The sequence below is a fragment of the Pundamilia nyererei genome, unplaced genomic scaffold, assembly GCF_000239375.1.
Source record: "Pundamilia nyererei isolate P.nyererei 1_Seehausen unplaced genomic scaffold, PunNye1.0 scaffold00123, whole genome shotgun sequence".
Lineage (NCBI taxonomy): Eukaryota > Metazoa > Chordata > Actinopteri > Cichliformes > Cichlidae > Pundamilia > Pundamilia nyererei.
Window position 1 is genome coordinate 1636218 of NW_005187524.1, and position 19326 is coordinate 1655543.

General features: G+C 43.4%; 1 protein-coding gene across 1 annotated transcript; it reads left to right on the forward strand.

The window, feature by feature from the left end:
- The first annotated feature begins 1099 nt into the window (after window positions 1-1099).
- pak6 (p21 (RAC1) activated kinase 6) lies at window positions 1100-19268 on the forward strand. Its single transcript, XM_005742799.1, has 9 exons — window positions 1100-1579; window positions 11854-12101; window positions 13410-14078; window positions 14619-15152; window positions 15918-16051; window positions 17067-17193; window positions 17286-17411; window positions 17539-17673; window positions 18051-19268. The coding sequence occupies exons 2-9, from the start codon at window positions 11898-11900 to the stop codon at window positions 18216-18218; spliced, it is 2097 nt and encodes a 698-aa protein (XP_005742856.1). The 5' UTR covers window positions 1100-1579; window positions 11854-11897; the 3' UTR covers window positions 18219-19268.
- Window positions 19269-19326: the final 58 nt, after the last annotated feature.

Genomic DNA, 19326 nt, shown 5'->3' on the forward strand with positions numbered 1-19326 from the left:
GATAAGGATAAATAAGCAACCTCAGCTGAGATAACCCTGGTAAAAATTGGAGTAGTTTTTGTGATCACCATATTTGTGTATCTTTTATTGTTTCATAAACTCAAAGGAAATCATGACTATAAGACAACAAACCACCACCAGTCAATATCTGTGACATTAATGCTGACAAGTGAGAGTGAAAGAGAGGGAGGGGTTGTGTCTGCCATACCCCTAACAGGAAAATCTGCCACTGTTATGCAGATTGGTTTAGTGGAGTCGTTTTTCACCTCACTTTATTTGATGTGTGTGCTGGGGGAGGGGGTGCCATTATTTAAGCCTGTCGTAGTGCCTTTCATATCAAAATGCCATGTATTACACATATGCCCTAAATGTGGCTCACTCTTGCAGGCAGTTTCTGCATGACTTGACCCTAATACATTTTCCTTCTTCGTGCCTGGTCTTAGCTTCTGTATAAATTATTCAGGAAATGATTGTGGTAAAAGGAGAGGGGAAATGTTTCGCTCAAATAATGATGCCGGATCAGAGGCAGGAGTGTGGCTGTAACTTCAGTTTCAGTGTCCCCTCACTTGCAATGATTTTGGGGTTTTTTCTGGGTCACGATAGACTCAAAAGACAGTGTGAGGATGAGGATCTAGCCCCTCTACAAGGATAGTCCCACACCCCTTTTTACAAGCATCGGTACAGCAACCCCTCCTCTGCCATCTGCCATCTCCCTGACCATGTCATTTCATGGATAATACATTTGAGTGAACAGCAGCGCACCGGGTGAAGTCAGCACCCTCGCGTTCTCGTGTCACCCACATTACGTGCAAAGGAGACAGAGAGGCAGAGAGATGGTGGGTGGGGAGGGGAGAGGGTGGGGGATGAAAGGTATCCCAGGTGATGAGGTGTTGAAGAGCTCTCCTCTCCTTACAGTCACTGGAAACCGGCACACGGGCGCAGGCACATGCTGCTATCAGTTCTTTTGCAGCCCAGTGAGGGAGTGGGAGGAGGCAGAGAAGGAGGGAAGTGATAAAGAGAGAGGCAGAGAGAGGAGGAGGAAGAGAGTAAGAGAGAAAGGGAGGTGGGAGGGAGTGTGTGTGTCTGTAGGAGAAAGACAGCGAGCCTGAGAAGGAGAAGGAGAGAAAAGGGGGGTGGATGGAAGGAGCTACATGGTGCTGTGATATTCCTCTCCTCCTGGATGCTGCTTTTCTTTTTCATGGCTTTGTCTATCTATTGTATGGACACCCCCTCGTCCCCGGGAGCAGGCACCGGTACACGAATCAGCACTCTGCCACAGAACCGGGGATGAATCGGCCCCAACAAAGAGCCTTTGAGATGGCAGTGTGTGTTTCTGCCCGGAGGGAGGAACGCATCAGGCTTTCCCAGGCAAGCGGCAGCCTGCAGTGTGCTCTCGCTTGAGAGCCATCCCTCCTCGCCGTTGTGTGCATGAGCTTGAGAGCGTGTAGGTCCGTGTGCGAGCGTAAATGTGTGTGTGAACGTGAGTGAGCGGCGCATAACAGTGGATGTGAGTGTATGTGCACACTCGCTTCCAAACCTTCCTGGAGGAGAGAGGCTCTCCTCTTCACTGGACAGCAAGGTAAGGGGGGATGACTGATTTTTTTTGGTGTCTTTCTCTAGCAATGATTTTATCCCTCCAGAGTCCCATCTTCTCTCTTCACGGCGAGGAGAGTGGGGTAAAGTGGGGTGGGGGACAAAAAAAAAGAGGCTTAACGTCATTAATAAAGAGCAGGCTAGTGTATGCCATCGGTAGGTATCAGTCGTGGTGGAGGAAGAGAAAGAGGATGTGGAGCAAAGGCCAGTGCAGCCAGGTGCAGATGTGGTGGTGGTGGTGGGGAGGGGGGATACTGAGAGGTCTGCAGGATGTATTCAGTGATGGACTGCATCTCAAAAGAGGAGCCTTCACCTTCTGCTCACCCTCCTCCTTAAAATCCCAACATCGTCTCCTCCTCCTGTCTCTTCTGTCCTCAACCCCGATTTCACAAAAAAGGATTCAGCACTCCCTAAAATGCTCTCAAGATGGATCACACTTGATAAATCTAGGATGATTATTATGAGTACTCTGGACACAGATGCTTCCTGTTTTTACCAATGTGAATTCAGGTGATATTTTTTAGTTGTATCAGTGGAAGCTTCTACTACTGCACATATATACATACTTCAGTAGATGGATGCTGTGGAAAGAATAGACACGATAAAGGAGACTCACACGTGATGTCTTTTCCTAGCATAAAGAAAACCTATTGTACGAGGGGTTGCATGAACGTGGGATGCGATGTTTGAGCACATTAAGAAATCTGGTCAGTACACTGGAAAAAATAGATTTGTAAAGTCTCTCTATTAGACTGCTATTAGATGCTAAGTCCTCTGTGGAAATCAATCTAAGGTGAAGGTGTTTTAAAGAAGTGTATAGATTGTTTGTTTTAGCCCACTTAGCATTGCCAGTGCACTCATTGTCAATGATGCTGTCGCAGCACTTCTCACGCTTGCTACTAAAAAAAGAAATAATAATAACAATGCTACTGTTAATGCTTCCATGTGTGAGTTGAGACGACATCTGTGCACAGATTTGCTCATAAGTTTAGTACTGATTGAAATGTATGGGCTTTTTAACATTTTTATTTTTAGTCTGTTGATATGTAACTGAGGCTCTGCAAGTAAAAAAAAAGCTCTTGTTTGTGTCTCAGGTCATTCATTGATATTCACAGAGGAAGAGGAAGAGCAGCCAAAGGGTAGGGGATGTGACAGAGAAGGTCTCTTTGGTTCACACACACACACACACACAAATGCACATAAACACACACGCACAGCTGGACTTCTGCTTCACTGGGGGTGATGTGCGCTCTTCTATAAAGTCTATATTTTGGTGTTTGTTGTGTGTTGCTCATCGTGCGGGTTTACAGGCTCACAGTAAAACAAACAGACTTGAACACGCGCTTCAGGACGCCGACAGGACAGCAAGTGATACGGACCTCTCACACACTTGATCACGGCACGCAGGTGCTGTTGCGATGCCCCAGCGACCCATGCTGGGCTCACGATTGTTTTCAGGAGCGACTGTGACATGTTCATGCTGGTGAAGGCGGGGGAGCTGTGCATTTACCAGCTTAGTGTAGCTACTGGCCACGAGATGTCAAGCACCGCGGATTAAAAAATCCTCAGAGTCCAAATTAGGACAGCATGACAAGAGTCCGTCCCCCCTCTCTAGGCTGAAACAGCACCCATGCTGGGTGACAGAGAAGGACAGCAGAGTTGGTGCAGATTGATACCATAAAGGAATCTGAGGTTAAAAATGGCCTGTGCTTTGTCCCTTGGAGAGACACGCTGAGGCCTTGGCTGGGAAAAAATATAAATCAAAGCCTTCATAAGCACATGCGCATACAGTAAAGCATGCGCCGAGTCCCAGTGCATCAATAAATTAGACCCAGGAGAGAAAAGTTGGGCTCATACCATTGGTCCAGCCTGATCATACGTTTCTATCAGCACAGCGTCAAATTGTTCAAAGCACTTGTGAGAGCCAAGAGGATCTTTCATTAAACAGAGTGTTGGTCACTGCTGCATTTTCTTTCTCTCCTGCCTCTAGTCCTTAGTATACATATTGATGCATATTTCCTGACGTGACAGTCTGTGGTGTTCTACTGATGTGTCAGCATCCAGATAACGTCCCATAAAATCCTGCAGGACATCAGAAGCGTTGTTTTTACAGTGTCATTAGATTAAGGTGTTTGGAGCAGATAGAGACCACAGCTTTTACTGCGCAGTAATGTCCACACTGTTCGCTGCAGGGCAGAGCAAACTAGTTTTCTTGTCCATTTTCTTATCCGTGAGAATCAGTGCCATTATGTCAGGTGACAGAATGATGTACGTGCTGTGTTGATGCAACTGTCCTGTCCTCAGATCCCCTCTGAGGCTTGTTTACTGCAGAAAAGATGATGGAGAAAACAGTTTGCATCTTCAGAACTGAAAGAGAGCTCCTCTCAGCATCATTACTTTTCAAAAAGTTCGACAAAAACGTCTATGTATATGCTAATTTTTGCCAACAGCTTCAAATCTACAGCCATCCCCTTCAGTATTTTTTTCCTCTCTCTGTCCTCCATCCTAGATTTATCCATCTTCTCTTTTTTTTTCTGTCACCGCAGCTGAGTGTCTGGACTCTCCTTTCCTCCCCCACTCTTACTGCTCCCGTCTTGACCTCTCATTTTTGGTTTCCTCCTGTCAATCTTAACACAGGACAAGTGTTCCCTCCTGCGCAGATTTCTGCTCTTAAAGGAACTGACAGCCCACATTGTTGGGCACTGACACTGTTTTTTTCTGCGTACTTCCAATCCTCGGGCCTTTTCCTTACTCATGCCGAGCATGAGGAAATGACAGATGAGCATTTTTGATCGTTCACTTTCTCAGAATCTTCAGTGACTTCTACCATTTTAGACTTGCACGACTTCATCCAGAGATTTGAGTGAAAGCCGGCATATGACGCATCGCTGCGAGTTATGTGACATTTGAAAGACCCCAAGATATGTCACTATGAATGAACTCCCTGTGTAAATGTGGGTCATCCATGCTTAATATCTCATTTTATAAACTGAAAAGTGAAAGCACAACATGGATACAGTTGACTATCTAACCAGGAACCTATACGTCCATGGTTACATAAGGGTCTACTCTGACACTTTGCAACCTTTGCAGCCACATTTTCTTTACGCTTTCATATATTTGCATCTGTTTTATAATCATCAAGGGTATGAACACTTAATATTTATCAGCTGCAAGACTGTATTCATTATGTGTTTTACCTTGTGGGTCCTCCTGTCAGTTTGCGTGTCAACATGGCAAAAGTTGGTCCTGAAGACACCTTTAACGGGAGCAATGCCAACACCACGAGTACTTTATCAAGTTTGTCTGTGCATACATTTTGGCCACACTCTGTGCAAGCTTACTCTTTTTGTCCACTGCTGCTATTAAACTTTAGACAAAAACTAGTCCTTCACGTGCCCTTGGGTATGCTCTACATTATGTCCTTAGCCCTGAGTGGAGCTTTTATCGGAGTTACAGCTACATCAAGGACTGAGAAAGTTGCTGTTTGAAAACTGGCACTATATATCCGCACAATATATCTTTAGTCATCCAAAGAAAATGTTGGTTCAGGGAAATCATACTTACTCTTCAAGCAATCCCAAAGAAAAGCAAAGGAGAAATTCTGCATATTACCTCAGAAATAAACAAACGGAGCCACTATGTGCATTCTGCCTGCAGCCTTATTAGCCTAAAGACAACAGCTAGTAGCGAAATTAAACACGGTACTGCTTTCACCTTTACAGTGTGCTACACTCCTTTACATCAATCTTCAGAAATTAATCTTTGCAGAAAAATAACATAACATCTTTTACTCCATTCATTTTGCTAATTGACATGATTTAATAAAACCTTCTTGGCAGCTGTAATATCCCTCTCCTCGACCCCCTTTCCCACTTTGTAAAAAATAATTTTATGACAGCTGACATATCTCATGCCCATTATGTTTTACTCACAATATTTATTAGAAACATGTCTTTGGCAAAATTGAATGTGATTGCTTTGGTGATTTCGGTGCGTCTTTGGGAGCTGGATGTATATGCTGACACGCCGAATAGGCTACTTTTTATCGACGTTTAAGTTGAATCTGGATGATACAGCTTAGCAGGCATTACACTGTTTTCCTTGGGCTTTCATGCATTAATGGTACTGCAGTTTTTTCAGGCAGTTGAATAAATCAGCTGTGTTGGTTTGCGGTGCAGACACAGTCCATAGGTTTCTGTTCATATGATTTCTTTTCAGTTAACATCACTTGTGCTAAATTCAAGGTTTTTCCAAATAATAATGGATGTTCCACTTCAAGGGATAGCTCTCACCTTCTCTTGTCCCAGACATTTCAATTTAGTTCTTTATATGTCTTTTAAAATAGGATTACTCATCCAGACCAGCCCAGGAAAAATGTATGGTGCAGAGAACAGTCACTTGTGATTGGCACAAGGCTTGTGGTCAGGATCTGATTTTCTTAGCATTCTTAGCATGATAAATGAAGCACTCATATTAGACATCAGTCTATCGAGCTCATTTAACTGTGGGAAGCCAAAGTCCTGACAGAGTTTAAGATTAAGTTAAGTGTGCAACACTACTAGGGTGCTAGCCAGAATGCATTTAAAGCTGACAGTCTCTTGTTGCATGCTACATGTGAGCTACATTTGAGAAAGAGAAACTTCAGACAATGTCCCAGGCACACCAACTTATTAGACTTATTAGACGCAGTGTCAATTTGATCTTGTCTTCAAGTAAATGTTCAGTGAGTGTAAGCAATAAACAATTCAGGTGTTTATAGTCTTACCACAGGTGTATAAAATCAAGCACCTAGCTATGGAGTCTTCCTTTACAAACAGTGTGTGTGTGTGTGGGGGGGGTTATCTAACAAGATACACGACCAAGTTAGTTCATGTGATTTCTTCCCTCTCAGTTATTCCACCATCAACTGTAAGTGCTTACGTTACACAGGGGACGCATTTTAAATTCACAGCAACTCAAGCAGCAGCCTGAGGTTACAGAGAGTCGCCGAATACTGATCCAGGATCTTTGTCCACACGTCAGACCTAGCACCCTTCTTTCGGCTGGGAGAGTCCAAAGGTGCTAAAAGCACAAGTGGTCTGTTCCTCAACGAACCAAAAATAAGGGAGTGACTATGAAAAGATGTGATGCTTTTCTTTATGGAGGAAATAGCAATGAGGACAATGTGAGCCTATAAACCCGACAATCGACTGATACTTTTGAACCCGCATTCTACTTTATACGGAGATGTTATTATTGTTATTATCATTATTACTGTTTTAGTTCATGTATGTAGGTATTCCACAGAATTGATGGCTTGCTGGTTGCACAAAAGAAAAAGTCAAGACGTCACCAAAGTTTAACCATCTTTGAATAATCATTGCACAGTAGCTATTTTGGTCTGTTCAACTGCTAGTGTTAGACTGACACCCCAACAATGTCATCTCCAGTGCAGTGCAGCTAGCATGCCTGAAGAAACAAAACTGTGCAATCAACCAAAGCCACATTTGTGCAAAGAATGACTTTATGGACCTAATAGATTCATGCCGACATTCTCCAGCATTTCTTATATTCTGAGTGCTTTGTCATGCATGATGTATCAGAGTGCTAGCGTCTTGTTATTCCGTGTCGTTGAATGCAGCTTATTACATCACATGTAAAGTCTTATTGAAAGTCCTTCCATCTTTGCAGAGGTGACTTCAAAGAGAAAGACATCAACGTAAATCATAAACACTGCTATTGTACTGTCCAGTCACGTCCGGCGCCTTGTACCTTTTATGCCCTCAGACGGTGTGTGTGTAAGTGCATGTGTATGTGTTTTACAAAGCACAGGGAAAAGATGACCATCCAAGACCCCCACCGCCCCCTCGAGAGGCAGTCTCATTACACTCAAAGGGCAAAACGGTCATCATAATGAAGCTGATAGAAGAGCAATCTCTAAGCGCTCTACACTGCACTGTAGATTCCAAAAGCACCATTTAAGACCTTGATGCTATCTATACTATTATGAAATAGATGTAACCCCCCTCCTGTAATTCAGTATAGCTGGATTATGCTTATACATGCATTGACAAGTACAAAAACAGGATTACCTCATCTCCATCGTCTCACACCCTCACTTCACCATTTGACATGAATCCCGTACAAAATAAACATCCATCTAGTGCGGGAGAGGGGGGGGGGGGAGAGAGAATGATGCGTCCTAAAATTAGATCAGTGAGGGACTGAACACCACTAATCCTGCAAGCACAGTCACCTGCACACTCATTACATTTTTTTGCATGCACGCCAACAAAAAGATAGAAGCAGGAATCAGGGCAAATAGGGAAAAAAATCATTTAACAGAGCTGGGAGCACTAACATCGAGCAAATCCAATATCTCTCTTATCTCTCGATCCCCTCCCACTCAACCGGAACTCCTGCTTGGGGTGATCTGAACATGAGAGGAAGGAAAGCATGCTCTCTCTTCTTTTGTCATGTTGTCTGTGGGGCACATATGGATTGCTCGGTTGAATTTCTGGATGGTATGAGAGGCCAAGCCACTCTGCCAGGTGAAGAAGTTCCATCCAGTCAGGGGTAAGGCTATGATTGGATATTAATTTGAGCGTGGATTGGGAAAGGGATTGAGTGGTTACTTTCTGCAGAAAAATAAGTGTATTTTGCATGCGTTAGAGAATGTGCAGGCTGTGGAGTCTTTCTTTCAAGGTTTATGTTTAGTTAGACTTCAGAAATACTTATTGCAAAGAGATTTCTGCTGAGTTCCAGTGTATGAGATCTTATTTCTCAGTGATGGGATTTGTGAGGCTTTTTTTTTAGGTCACGCGTTTAGACTTGTTTAATTTGTTGCTCCTGCATTAAGTTGTGAAGATGAAAAACACCTCATGTTGCACAATTTTAAGAGTGACCTCATCCTGGCTCTCCTTTCATGTCTGTGACAGCAGCTGGCGGAGTTTTGCATCAGCACATTGATAGATTCAAGAAAAGCCACTCAGGCATAGGGTCAAGTCCCTGCAGTTTTGAGGGATGTGACTGGAAAGAGATGGTGGACTGTGCAAGTCAAGCTCTGTGGAAACATATTTTAGGGCTTAGAAATCAATAGCATATTGCTGTCAGGACTGTCATAAGCCCGGCAGAGTCTGAGAGGTCAATCTAAGGCCAGTCGCATATGATTAAAGCTTGTAAATCAATAATTGTATCAACTTTTTAAATTCATTCTGCCCAGGAATGAATCAAGTATGCATGTGTGTTTCTTCTTGTGTCTAATACCACAGTGGTTAGTTTGTATTTCCAGAGTCTGCAGAGGGGAACAGTGGTCAAGTATGAATAATGAATACTGTGATATATTCTGTTCTCTGCTGTTTTGAACTGATGCAACTTGATGAAGTATCATAAAAACCAGCTGCTCTTTTTGCAATGGTACTGTAGCAGTTTGCATTTTACTCAAGTGAATATTGATTGGTATGCTTATAAGAGAATACGTGAGCGCAAATGTGTAAATATTTGTTCGGGCAATGCCAGCATCGGCATCTTTAACAGCTATCTAAGCAGACAGCCTCTCATGCAGTGCAAAAAGAAAAAAAACGACAGCGATCACAATCTTCTATTTTTGCAGCTTGTGTTTTTTTTGCAGGCATTTTTTATTCAAAAGGGGCCACAACTGGCACTTAAAAGCCTTTCTGTGTCTCCAGGAAAGAAACTGGGTCCCTGTCTCACTAATATATCCACGTTTGACTGTAATCTTGGCCCCGACTCCTCTCACCCCACCTTCTGAGAGCCCTCACATCATAATGTCCCTGTCAGATAGAATTAAAGTCCTTCCCAGCATCACATTATGTACATAGGGAGAGCACAGAGTGATGCGTTTATGCAACACTTAGCATATTAGCCTTGTGATTGAATTCTCCTTGGCGAGTGTCACGTCTATTCTAGCAGTCCTTCTGCGCCCCCTCCTTCCCACCTATTTCATCCTACCGCTCCCTTCCTGTAATGAAGTGGAGGTTTAGCTGATGTGACCAGCGGGCCTGACTTACTTTTACCTTGCAGTGATGCAGCAGGACGTGTGGCGTGGGTTAGTTACCAATACATCTCTTAACAGGCGTCATTGATGCCGATTAGAGCCATGCTGATCCGAGGGCGGAGGTGGAAAGAGGAAAGACTGCCAGTGTGATCGCCTGCTGGTTTGCAGAGGGCTGAAAAACTAATTTTCTCAGCTCCCACTATTTCACAGTGCATGATGGGAGATAGTATCTGATCCTCTCAGGGTACCGTGTAGGCCTCTGCATTGGCTATTAATTTCAGGGTGACTTTTTGCAAAAACAAACAAAAGTTCTGTGAGCATTTAGTTGGCCACAGAAGTGCTTTGAGCTTGACAGGTCAAGTTAGCCTGCTATGGCAGTAGAGTGTTTGCTGTATTAGCTATCTTAGTTTAGCATGTCAACATTTGGTCATTTGCACACGCGGCTTGAAAGATAAATACAATATGGACATATCCATATATACCCATTTTTTGTTCTTACATTTTGAAGCCTTGATTTTAATGTTTTGTATTTTTTGGAGACAGAACTAAGCACAAACCATAACCTAATGTTAGCAAGTTTGGCTAGCAAGTTGCGTCCGCAGACCACATACATGTAAAGAATAGAATTTCCCTCACCAAAGTTGGAGCACAGACTTCTTGGACGTGGTATTATTGCTTCAGACTATGCATTAATTAATGCTACAAAAGGCACAGACACTACAAACTAGGATAAGAGGTCCAGATTAGTTAAGGCCTAGGAGATCCCTCACTGTCTTAACTAAGACCCATTCAAAGCAGCACCACTGCCCCTCCCTGAGCCTGGGTCTGCTGGAGGTTTCTTCCTGTTAAAATGGAGTATTTCCTTCCCTCCGTCACCAAAGCACTTGCTCATAGGGGGTCGTCTCCTTGTTCGGGTTTTCTCCCAATTATTGTAGGGTCTGTACAAAGCAATATAAAGCTTTTAGCATGTCCAGCACAAAGCTAGAGTTAACAAATACTTAAATCAGGACGGATGTAGTGGACTAAGCAGCAGACCGGCACTGGCATCCCCCTCGCATGGCTAGCTGAGACGGCTTCCGTGCTGTGAGCTATTTAAAAAAAAAAAGTATTAATTCCAATCAAGTGACTTAAATGTGAGTGATTATCTCCCCTTACAGCTGTGCAGCCGAGGAAATGAGATGTAATGCATTTAATTATTTCCCCCCCCACTTGAATGGAAAATAAAGCTGCATATACAGTAAACCCGAGTTAGTGGCTCAAGAAATACAGGACCATCCATCTGAAGATTAAGTAGTTGCCCTCCCTGCAATCAAGGGCACACAAGCTACTAATTAGGATGGGATATGAAAACGGTTATAAAAAGGCTTTGAAGGATAGCCTGCCAGAGTATATTTATGTCTGTATATATGTGTGTGCATGAATGTGTGTTGTACTTATTCTGCTAATGCACTGAAAGCCTGTGGGCGCTGGCCAGCCCAGCCTCGTGCTCATCAGTAAAAGGGCACAGAGAATGAATAAGCCTTAATTGACCAGATATCCTTCATTACACATGTGCTTACAAATCCATTCGCTGTCCTTGGAGCTCTTCTCTGTGGCGCAAGCTTGTGACAGCCAGCAAGGCAGTGTGGGACATCCACGTCCCAGGCACAGCTATTGGATAAGCCATTTAAATATATATATTCTCTCATGTGGAAGAATCATTTGTTGGCACATTTTATTTAACCCTTGTATGGTGTTCGTATTTTTGTTACTCAGCCAGTGTTCATGGGTCTGTTGGACCCGCTAGAGTTTTGGCTTTCCAAATTAACACTATCAAACAATTTTATGTTAAATTACTCAACAGATGTTTACTTCATCCCAATTACAAGACATATGAACAGCAAACATGGTTCATTTTTTCCCTTTGTTAGATCACATTTATGAATTAATGTGCTTCTCGTTTTTCTTTTATATAAAATGTTATAAATAAATCAGTTATAATCAAGTGGAGTGAGTGGAAAGACACATTTACACGTGAAAAAACAATTAATTGTTTAATTTTTCTTTTGACAAAAACTGAACACGGGTCTCACAGACCCGAACACCATACAAGGGTTAAATGAACCTGGAGTAGTGGGCAAATGAGAGCAGCAACAACTCTTTAATCATTGTGGCACATGAGTTTTGTTTGTATTCAAATGTCTGGTTTACAGTTACTTAAATTTGTGCTGAATGTGATGTTTGGCGCAACTTCTTTAAAGACGATTACCTTTTTTCTACAGGGACATTTTGAAGCAGACAGGCTGCTACCCCTCTGAACCTAAAGATGTTTCGCAAAAAGAAAAAGAAGAGGCCTGAGATATCAGCGCCCAAGAATTTTGAGCACCGAGTTCACACCTCTTTTGATGCTAAGCGCGGCTGCTTTGTGGGCCTGCCGACACAGTGGCAAAGCCTGATAGAGAACCTGCGAAGGCCCAAACCCATGGTGGACCCTTCCAGGATCACAGAGGTGGAGTTGAGACCAAAGAAGGTAAGCTATTTAGCCCTTTATTGATTCTCTGTCCTTACCCTGAGGTGACTACTAATGAATGGCGCACGGCGTTGATTCCCATTAAGTTGTAATGAGCTTCATTCACAGAGAAATATGTATTTGTGAGCGCTGTCACAGAAAATGCCACAATCCTCGGATGGCAACGTGGAGAGCTCTCTCCCCTCCCCATCTTTTTGCTTTCTTATCTATCATGTGGCTGAGCTAATGACCCTGCTGTGTACACTGACTGTACAATGTTGAATACTCATAGGGGCCACAAGATTTATTACTCCACGCAGGCAATTAATAATAGTCCATGGTGCCTTCCCAGAGATGTCAAGCAGAAGGGCTAAAAAGTGCAGGTACAGCAAAGGAAATGCCAGTGAGTGATAAAGCCTGCAAATCTCAGGATTTCTGTGCTTCATTGAACACACCGTTGACGCTTTTTATGGCTCCTCCAGAAAATAAAAAACCCACGAACATTTCGTTAAGTCTATGACGTGATTGTTATTAGTGCTGTGAAATATGAGAACAGTCATTCCAGCATTTAGGTCACTCGGGTCAGTCAGCATGGGTTTAGTGTCATCAGAAACACAGAAAATCCTAAAAGCTAAAAATAGAAAAATAAAGATTCAGCATGTTTCAGATTATTTCTACATGATGAGAAGACAGTTTCATCTTTAAAAAGCATGTGAAATTGCACAGAGGCTATTATCACCTGCCATTCCCTCCTCACAGCGAGGTGCTACAGTAGGTGAGATGTCATCTGACCTCTACCCCCCCTGTGCTGATGTAATGGCATTGAGCCAGAGAAATGGGAGAGGCAGTAGAGTATAACTGAACATGACTCTACCCTGAGTACGACTACTAAACTAAACCACCATGCAGTCAGTGTTACATCCATTCTGTTCTGGCAAAACATCTAAAGATTGTCTGATGATTTTATGTCAGGGCAAGCTTAGGCCATTTGCCTTTGGTTGCCTGCCAGTTGTGCATACCACGAGAAAGTTCATGAGCGGTTATCTCGACAATCTGAAAGCATGTGAGCAGTTGTAAAGGCTCTTTCTTTGTGTTTCGCTTGTGAAGTATATTTGTTGGTGTATTGTCAGAATCGGCCACTGGGGAAAATAAATTCAAGTCACCGTCTTTGTAGAATGACAAAGATGTCCTTTACAGATTCCCAAGTCTAAATTTAACTCGCCTTTGAGCGATGATTATGTCACCCTCATTCCTCTCTGTCCAAAATCCTTCTGTAATGCAATCATGGCTTGCAGGATGTGATACAGATAAATGCTTCTCTCCTTTCAGACCATTGTGCGTGGGAGCATGATCGGACACGGAGACTACATCGCAGCCATGATCAATGACATGAGCCGTCTGTCTGTGACCAGTTCCAACTCTTTGCGGAAGAGCAGCCCTTCAGCCAGGAAGAGAGCCCAGTCTCTGGGAAGGTTGGGGGAAGTGAACGAGGGAGACACTTACCAGTATGAGGGTCTGACCCAGGAGGATGATGACGATGAGGAGGAGGATGCGGGCCAGGAACAGTGGAGGAATAGGGCCAGGAACATCCACAGTGAGACCAATACCCCCTACTTGGGCATGAAGAAGAGTATCACTCTGCAACCTAATGGGATTTTGCCCAAGGCCACGTCCACCTATGAAGTCGGGGTCAGCTCTCTCGAGGGCCCATCACATCCTGCTCAGTCCCAGAACATCCAGATGCCAAGTCACGGGGCTTATATGAGTAGTGATATGGGTAGTCCTCAGGAGAGAGTGATATGGAAGAGAGATTTCCAGCTGTCAAGGGGAATGCCACCAAATCAAAGGCCTGTAGCTTGTTTCTACAGCCCTGCTATGACGGTACAGCCACCCCAGGGAGATCAAGGCACAGTCACCACAGAACTCCGACCCAATATACCAATATACATGCACCAACAGAACAGCCCTGGCAGGCCGTTCTCCTCCTATGACCTGAAAGTAAGCCTTTGCAGCGATTAAGTCTACCGATAATACATTATTTATAGAATACACAATATATGCATATTTCTAATCCTATGTACATCATTTTTTAACTACTCAGCATGTTTCTTGCATGAGCTCTGAATACATTAAATAAAGTTATATTTTGCTGTCAAAAAACCATCACAGATCATGTTAATGCTTAGGTTGTGGAACTTTAGTGAAGCAGCTTATTGATTGGCTTTTTCACTAAAGAGGATCAAAGTTCTGAGTTTGAATCTTTGGTTTAGTTCTAGACTTAAAAATAATGAAAGTGGGTTCATGGTGCCAGTAGAGTTGTAAATGTTGAAAGAAGATGTGTTTGGCAAGATCTTTGCAGGACACTTGGGTCCATAAAACAACACATCAGTCATATCAGGTGAAGTGGAAAAGGAGGGAAAGTGAAGAACTTGATTTACATTTAGTTTTAAAGTGGGTCAAGAACCTCAGGCAGGTGGCCAACTGCCTTTCAGTTCTCTCTTAATTTTCCTCACCCCATTTTTCTGTGTTATTGTGCAGGGAGAATCAGCAGTGAGGTACCACTCTGGTTTCCTGCCCACCGGCACCAGCAGTCCTCTTGTGGGAGGCGTCAGACCCCAGCGGACTGTTCGCTCCTCAGCCAGCTACACCTTGGGTCTGTCTCCTAATATGGGACTGAGACCCAGTGGACCAGACCCCTTTCTCAGACACTCCGGATGCCCCAACCCTCCCTATCCCAGACAAGACAGCCCTTCCCAACCTCGACCTTCACCTACAGGCTCATTAGCCACCAGTCCTCCAGGCACCTGCTCCCCTGCCTTCAGACCCCCGCAACACCCCTCACCCAGACCGCCACCCGACCCACCTAAGGTGACACATGAACAGTTCAAGGCGGCCCTGCAGATGGTGGTGGACAAAGGCGATCCCCGCTCTTATCTGGAGAACTTTGTGAAGATCGGAGAGGGCTCCACAGGAGTGGTGTGTATCGCAACAGAGAAGCACAGCGGCCGGCAAGTGGCGGTGAAGATGATGGACCTGCGGCGGCAGCAGAGGCGAGAGCTACTCTTTAATGAGGTACAAAAAAAATAACCCAACATACAAATGCAAATAACTCTAAAATGTACCGAGAGTCATTTACAGCAACATATCTCGAATCTTTGTTGTTTAGCCTGTGGGAAAGCAGTTTAGTGATATCAGGGCATAAAAGAGAAGGCAGTTGCTTCATTTTAAGTGCTAAAAAAAGCACTTTAAGTGAGTTAATCCCTATGTTAACACAGCTTTAAAGTAGGGAAGTGTTTACAGCCTGGTACAAGAAAAAAACAGAGCCGGTCTCTAGAGTTAATTTTGCCTTTCATAGCAACGTTTGAACATTTTAATGCAGTTATCTGACAGCTTTGGCTTGCCGTGCTGTCCAATGCAATTAAAAAACAAACAAACAAGTCTAATATTTTATTAGTATTACTTATCACTAACTGGTATCTGATTCTGGGTGACACATCCAATGGCTTATTAAGGTTAAGCGATCACTTGTATTCAAATATGATCATTTCTGACAAAACCAAGAGGCTTCCAAAAGGCAGCTGACACAGAGTATGCCTTTATAGAGTCCAATATTGTTATGCACATCTATCATTTGGAGGTATTTTCCAGTCTGAAAGAGTAGCACTGATGTCATCATCTTTGTAATCTTCATGGAGTTTAAATGAACTATATTTCTGCTTGGCAGTGAATTCCAATGACTGAGCAGCAGTCATCTTTACTGCTGGAGAACCAATAAGTGGCGACATTGTTTGTTATATTTCTAAAGATTATACCACCAAATAATGTTTTGTGTTGCAGGTGGTCATCATGAGGGACTATCAGCACAGAAATGTGGTGGAGATGTTTAAGTCTGCTCTGGTGGAGGAAGAGCTGTGGGTCATCATGGAGTACTTGCAGGGTGGAGCACTGACTAACATTGTTTCTGAAACCAGGTGAGAACGCCATTAAATATCCACAGAAGAAAAACAAAACAAAACAACAACAACAAAAAACTGTATTTCATTGATTCCATATGGAACTTATATTTTTTAATAACTAAATCAGCCACAAGAGGGTAGTGTGGTATCAACTGGTGGGTAATCGATGTTCCTCCCAGGAGTGCAAAACTGTCATCAAGTCTGTTGCTTTCCTCCAGAGAAAAATAATAATACAGTAAAATAATTGAATTTGTGTGTGTTTAAATGCCACACGGAAGGCTGATTTTGGGTAGACATTTGATCCCCTGATGCTACGACATACATCAAAAAGGGAGAAAACATATTGACCAGCAGCAGGGAGCTGAAATTTATCAGGGTGTGTTTGTTTGAGCTGTCAATATGGTTTATATTACTAACAGATGGCTGGCTCAGTCTCCATAGGGTGACCTCAGGGTTAGATTGTTTGACTCAAAGGGATGGAAATTTTCCTCTCATACCAAATGATATGTAAAGTGAGCCAGCTGTCACTGCCACTGCTGGTCTAAGCCTAAAATAATCAGGATATTGACACAACAATCAAGATCAAGAGTCCTTTGTGTATGCTGTTTCTCCAGGCTGAACTATGATGTCAGATTATTTTAAAAATCCGCTCAGTTTGAATCATTTTATCTTATATAGTTTTAGACAGTTTTTAACCTATAGTTGTTGTGTGTGGGAGGAACCTTGCTCTGTAAAGTAATTGTTACCTGGTGTTTTCTGTGAAATGTCTTTTTGCTGCTCGACTCTAACTGTTTATGCTGCACTTGAAAAAATATTAAAGGCACATTAGCATCGCGGCAGAACGGGCGTGCTTCATCCGTCACTGTGCTACGTGGGAGTTGTTGTTTTGAACCTTGCCTACTTTATCGTTGCCTTTAATGTGCGGTGATTCATGAAATTCAACTTTAAGTCCTGTTGATTCGTCATAACTAGTAGTGTAAAAGTGTGAAATTCATGTAAAATCTGTGTGTTTCTGTGTGTTGTGCTGCAGGCTGAGTGAAGAGCAGATTGCTACAGTGTGTGAAGCTGTGCTGCAAGCCCTGGCTTATCTCCATTCACAGGGAGTCATTCACAGAGACATCAAAAGTGACTCTATACTACTTACGTTAGACGGAAGGGTATGAAATGTTTCTTTCTTTCTGTCTCCTTCTTTCTTTTTCTTTTTGCTTTCTTGATTAAAATTAAGGAAAGGGTTTTTTTTTCCTCACAGGTCAAGCTTTCAGACTTTGGCTTCTGTGCACAGATCAGTAAGGACATCCCTAAGAGGAAGTCTCTAGTGGGGACACCTTATTGGATGGCGCCTGAGGTCATATCCAAGTCGCCATATGGCACTGAAGTGAGGAGGCACACATTCAGTTTGCATGAATACCACTAGTGTAGCACTGATTGCCAACAGAGGCAATCTGTGCAATAGTATGAGACCTGTTAGACACTTTTTTTCCTGTGTCGTGGTTTATTTCCAGGTCGATATATGGTCGATGGGCATCATGGTGGTTGAGATGGTGGATGGAGAGCCGCCATACTTCAGTGAAACCCCTGTAGCAGCGATGAAGAGGCTGAGGGATGAGCCAGCTCCTACTGTTCGAAACGCCAGTCAGGTACGAGAACAGACGAACGCAAGCTAGCAGCATTGATGGTCCAGACTGAAGTGTCTCGGCAAATGCTGGATGCAACACAATTACACGACCATATCACTGCAATGATTTATTGGAGTACAACTATATTATGTACTTATACGTACCTATTATGTTCCTATACAGCAGCTGGATAGCGTAGTGGTAGGCCTACACACCTTTGGAGTTGCAAGCTCGACCCAGTAACTGTCCTGTCTAGACCCCCCATGCTAAAAACCAAGCCCTGGAATGGCGCAGCTACACCTGTGCGCAGCTCAGATGCAAGCATTTCACTACATGTTGTACTCTGTATGATTGTTTATGTGACAAATAAAGGTTGTTTGTATTTCTTCCTGGTGCAGGTCTCTCCAGTTCTTAAAGACTTCCTGGACCGTATGCTGACTCGAGACCCCCTAGAGAGAGCCAGCGCCATCGACTTGTTGGAGCACCCCTTCCTGCTGCAGAGCGGCTCACCTCAGTGCCTGGTCCCACTGGTGGAGCAATACCGCAAGCGCATGTCCCGCTGCTGACCCCACAGGGCTCCTGGTCCCCCAACACCCACCTTCAGTATGACCCTTCCAGGCCTCAGAAGAGGACAAGCAACTGGGGTCCAACTTCAGCTCCCAAGCCAATGGGCTATCAGCTCCAGAGGCGCAGACCCCGTCGGGGTAACGGCGGCAAGTTTGGTAGACGCATGGTCTCGGGCATGAGAGAAGCATCTTAGGAGCGAGTTAAAGGCAGCATGCGATCCCTCACCTCTCAGCTCGCTGCGATCCGATTATCGATTGGTTTCCTGTAACATTCAGTGGGATTCAACACAGCACAATGTGGTGCATATCAAAGTGATAGCAAAAATCAATATTCCACATGACTATATGTACATGTGCTACTATAAAAATCCTATATAGTGTTCATAGTGGGCATTATTGCTAGCTGTGTAAAGTTTTTAAGCTGGTGTTTAGGCTCAAACCAGAGTAGCTCATTGTGACATTATTAGGCAGGGATAAAGTTACCTCTGCACACTCACACTCTGTAGTGGAAACTGGACAACAATCTGTCAATCCACACTCTTTGCATGGCCAAATGGAGGCACACCTGGCCTGATGTGAATGCTTGAATATGTACGAAACAGGGATGTGAAAGACAATTCTCCTTTTATTAGCATAACAAATGGGTAGATGAAAGCCCCAGCTGCTACTATTGGGCTACTGGAAAACCACCAATTCCATGTTTCTCTTTTTTATGTGTATTCTTTATTTCAAAAAGGTATTGTTGGTCGTTTGTATGATGTGAAGTTGCAAATAAGGTTTCATTATTAGGTATGGACTTGAACCATGAGCAGATAAATTAATAATGTAAATACTGAATATTAGGATCTTACACCTGCTGATTCACTGCAGTAAATTATGTGAAACAAATTCAAAATGTTACTTTTCTTTACTGAAATGTGTAGTTGTTTTTTTTTTTGTCGTGTGTGTGTGAGAGAGAGGAAGCGCATGAATGTGTGAGGTTTCAGCGTTCGCTTCAACTCTTTGTATTGTGACAGACTTTTTAAAAATCATAAGATTTATGTGTGTGTGTGTGTGTGTGTGTGTGTGTGTGTGTGTGTGTGTGTGTGTGTGTGTGTGTGTGTGTGTG

What these genes read in the sequence shown, in the direction of transcription:
- pak6 (XM_005742799.1), top strand. Translation starts at nt 11,898, where the DNA reads ATGTTTCGCAAAAAGAAAAAGAAGAGGCCTGAGATATCAGCGCCCAAG. An exon ending in GAGAGCTACTCTTTAATGAG is followed by an intron (nt 15,153 to 15,917) that starts GTACAAAAAAAA and finishes TTTGTGTTGCAG; the next exon opens with GTGGTCATCATGAGGGACTA. An exon ending in AACATTGTTTCTGAAACCAG is followed by an intron (nt 16,052 to 17,066) that starts GTGAGAACGCCA and finishes GTTGTGCTGCAG; the next exon opens with GCTGAGTGAAGAGCAGATTG.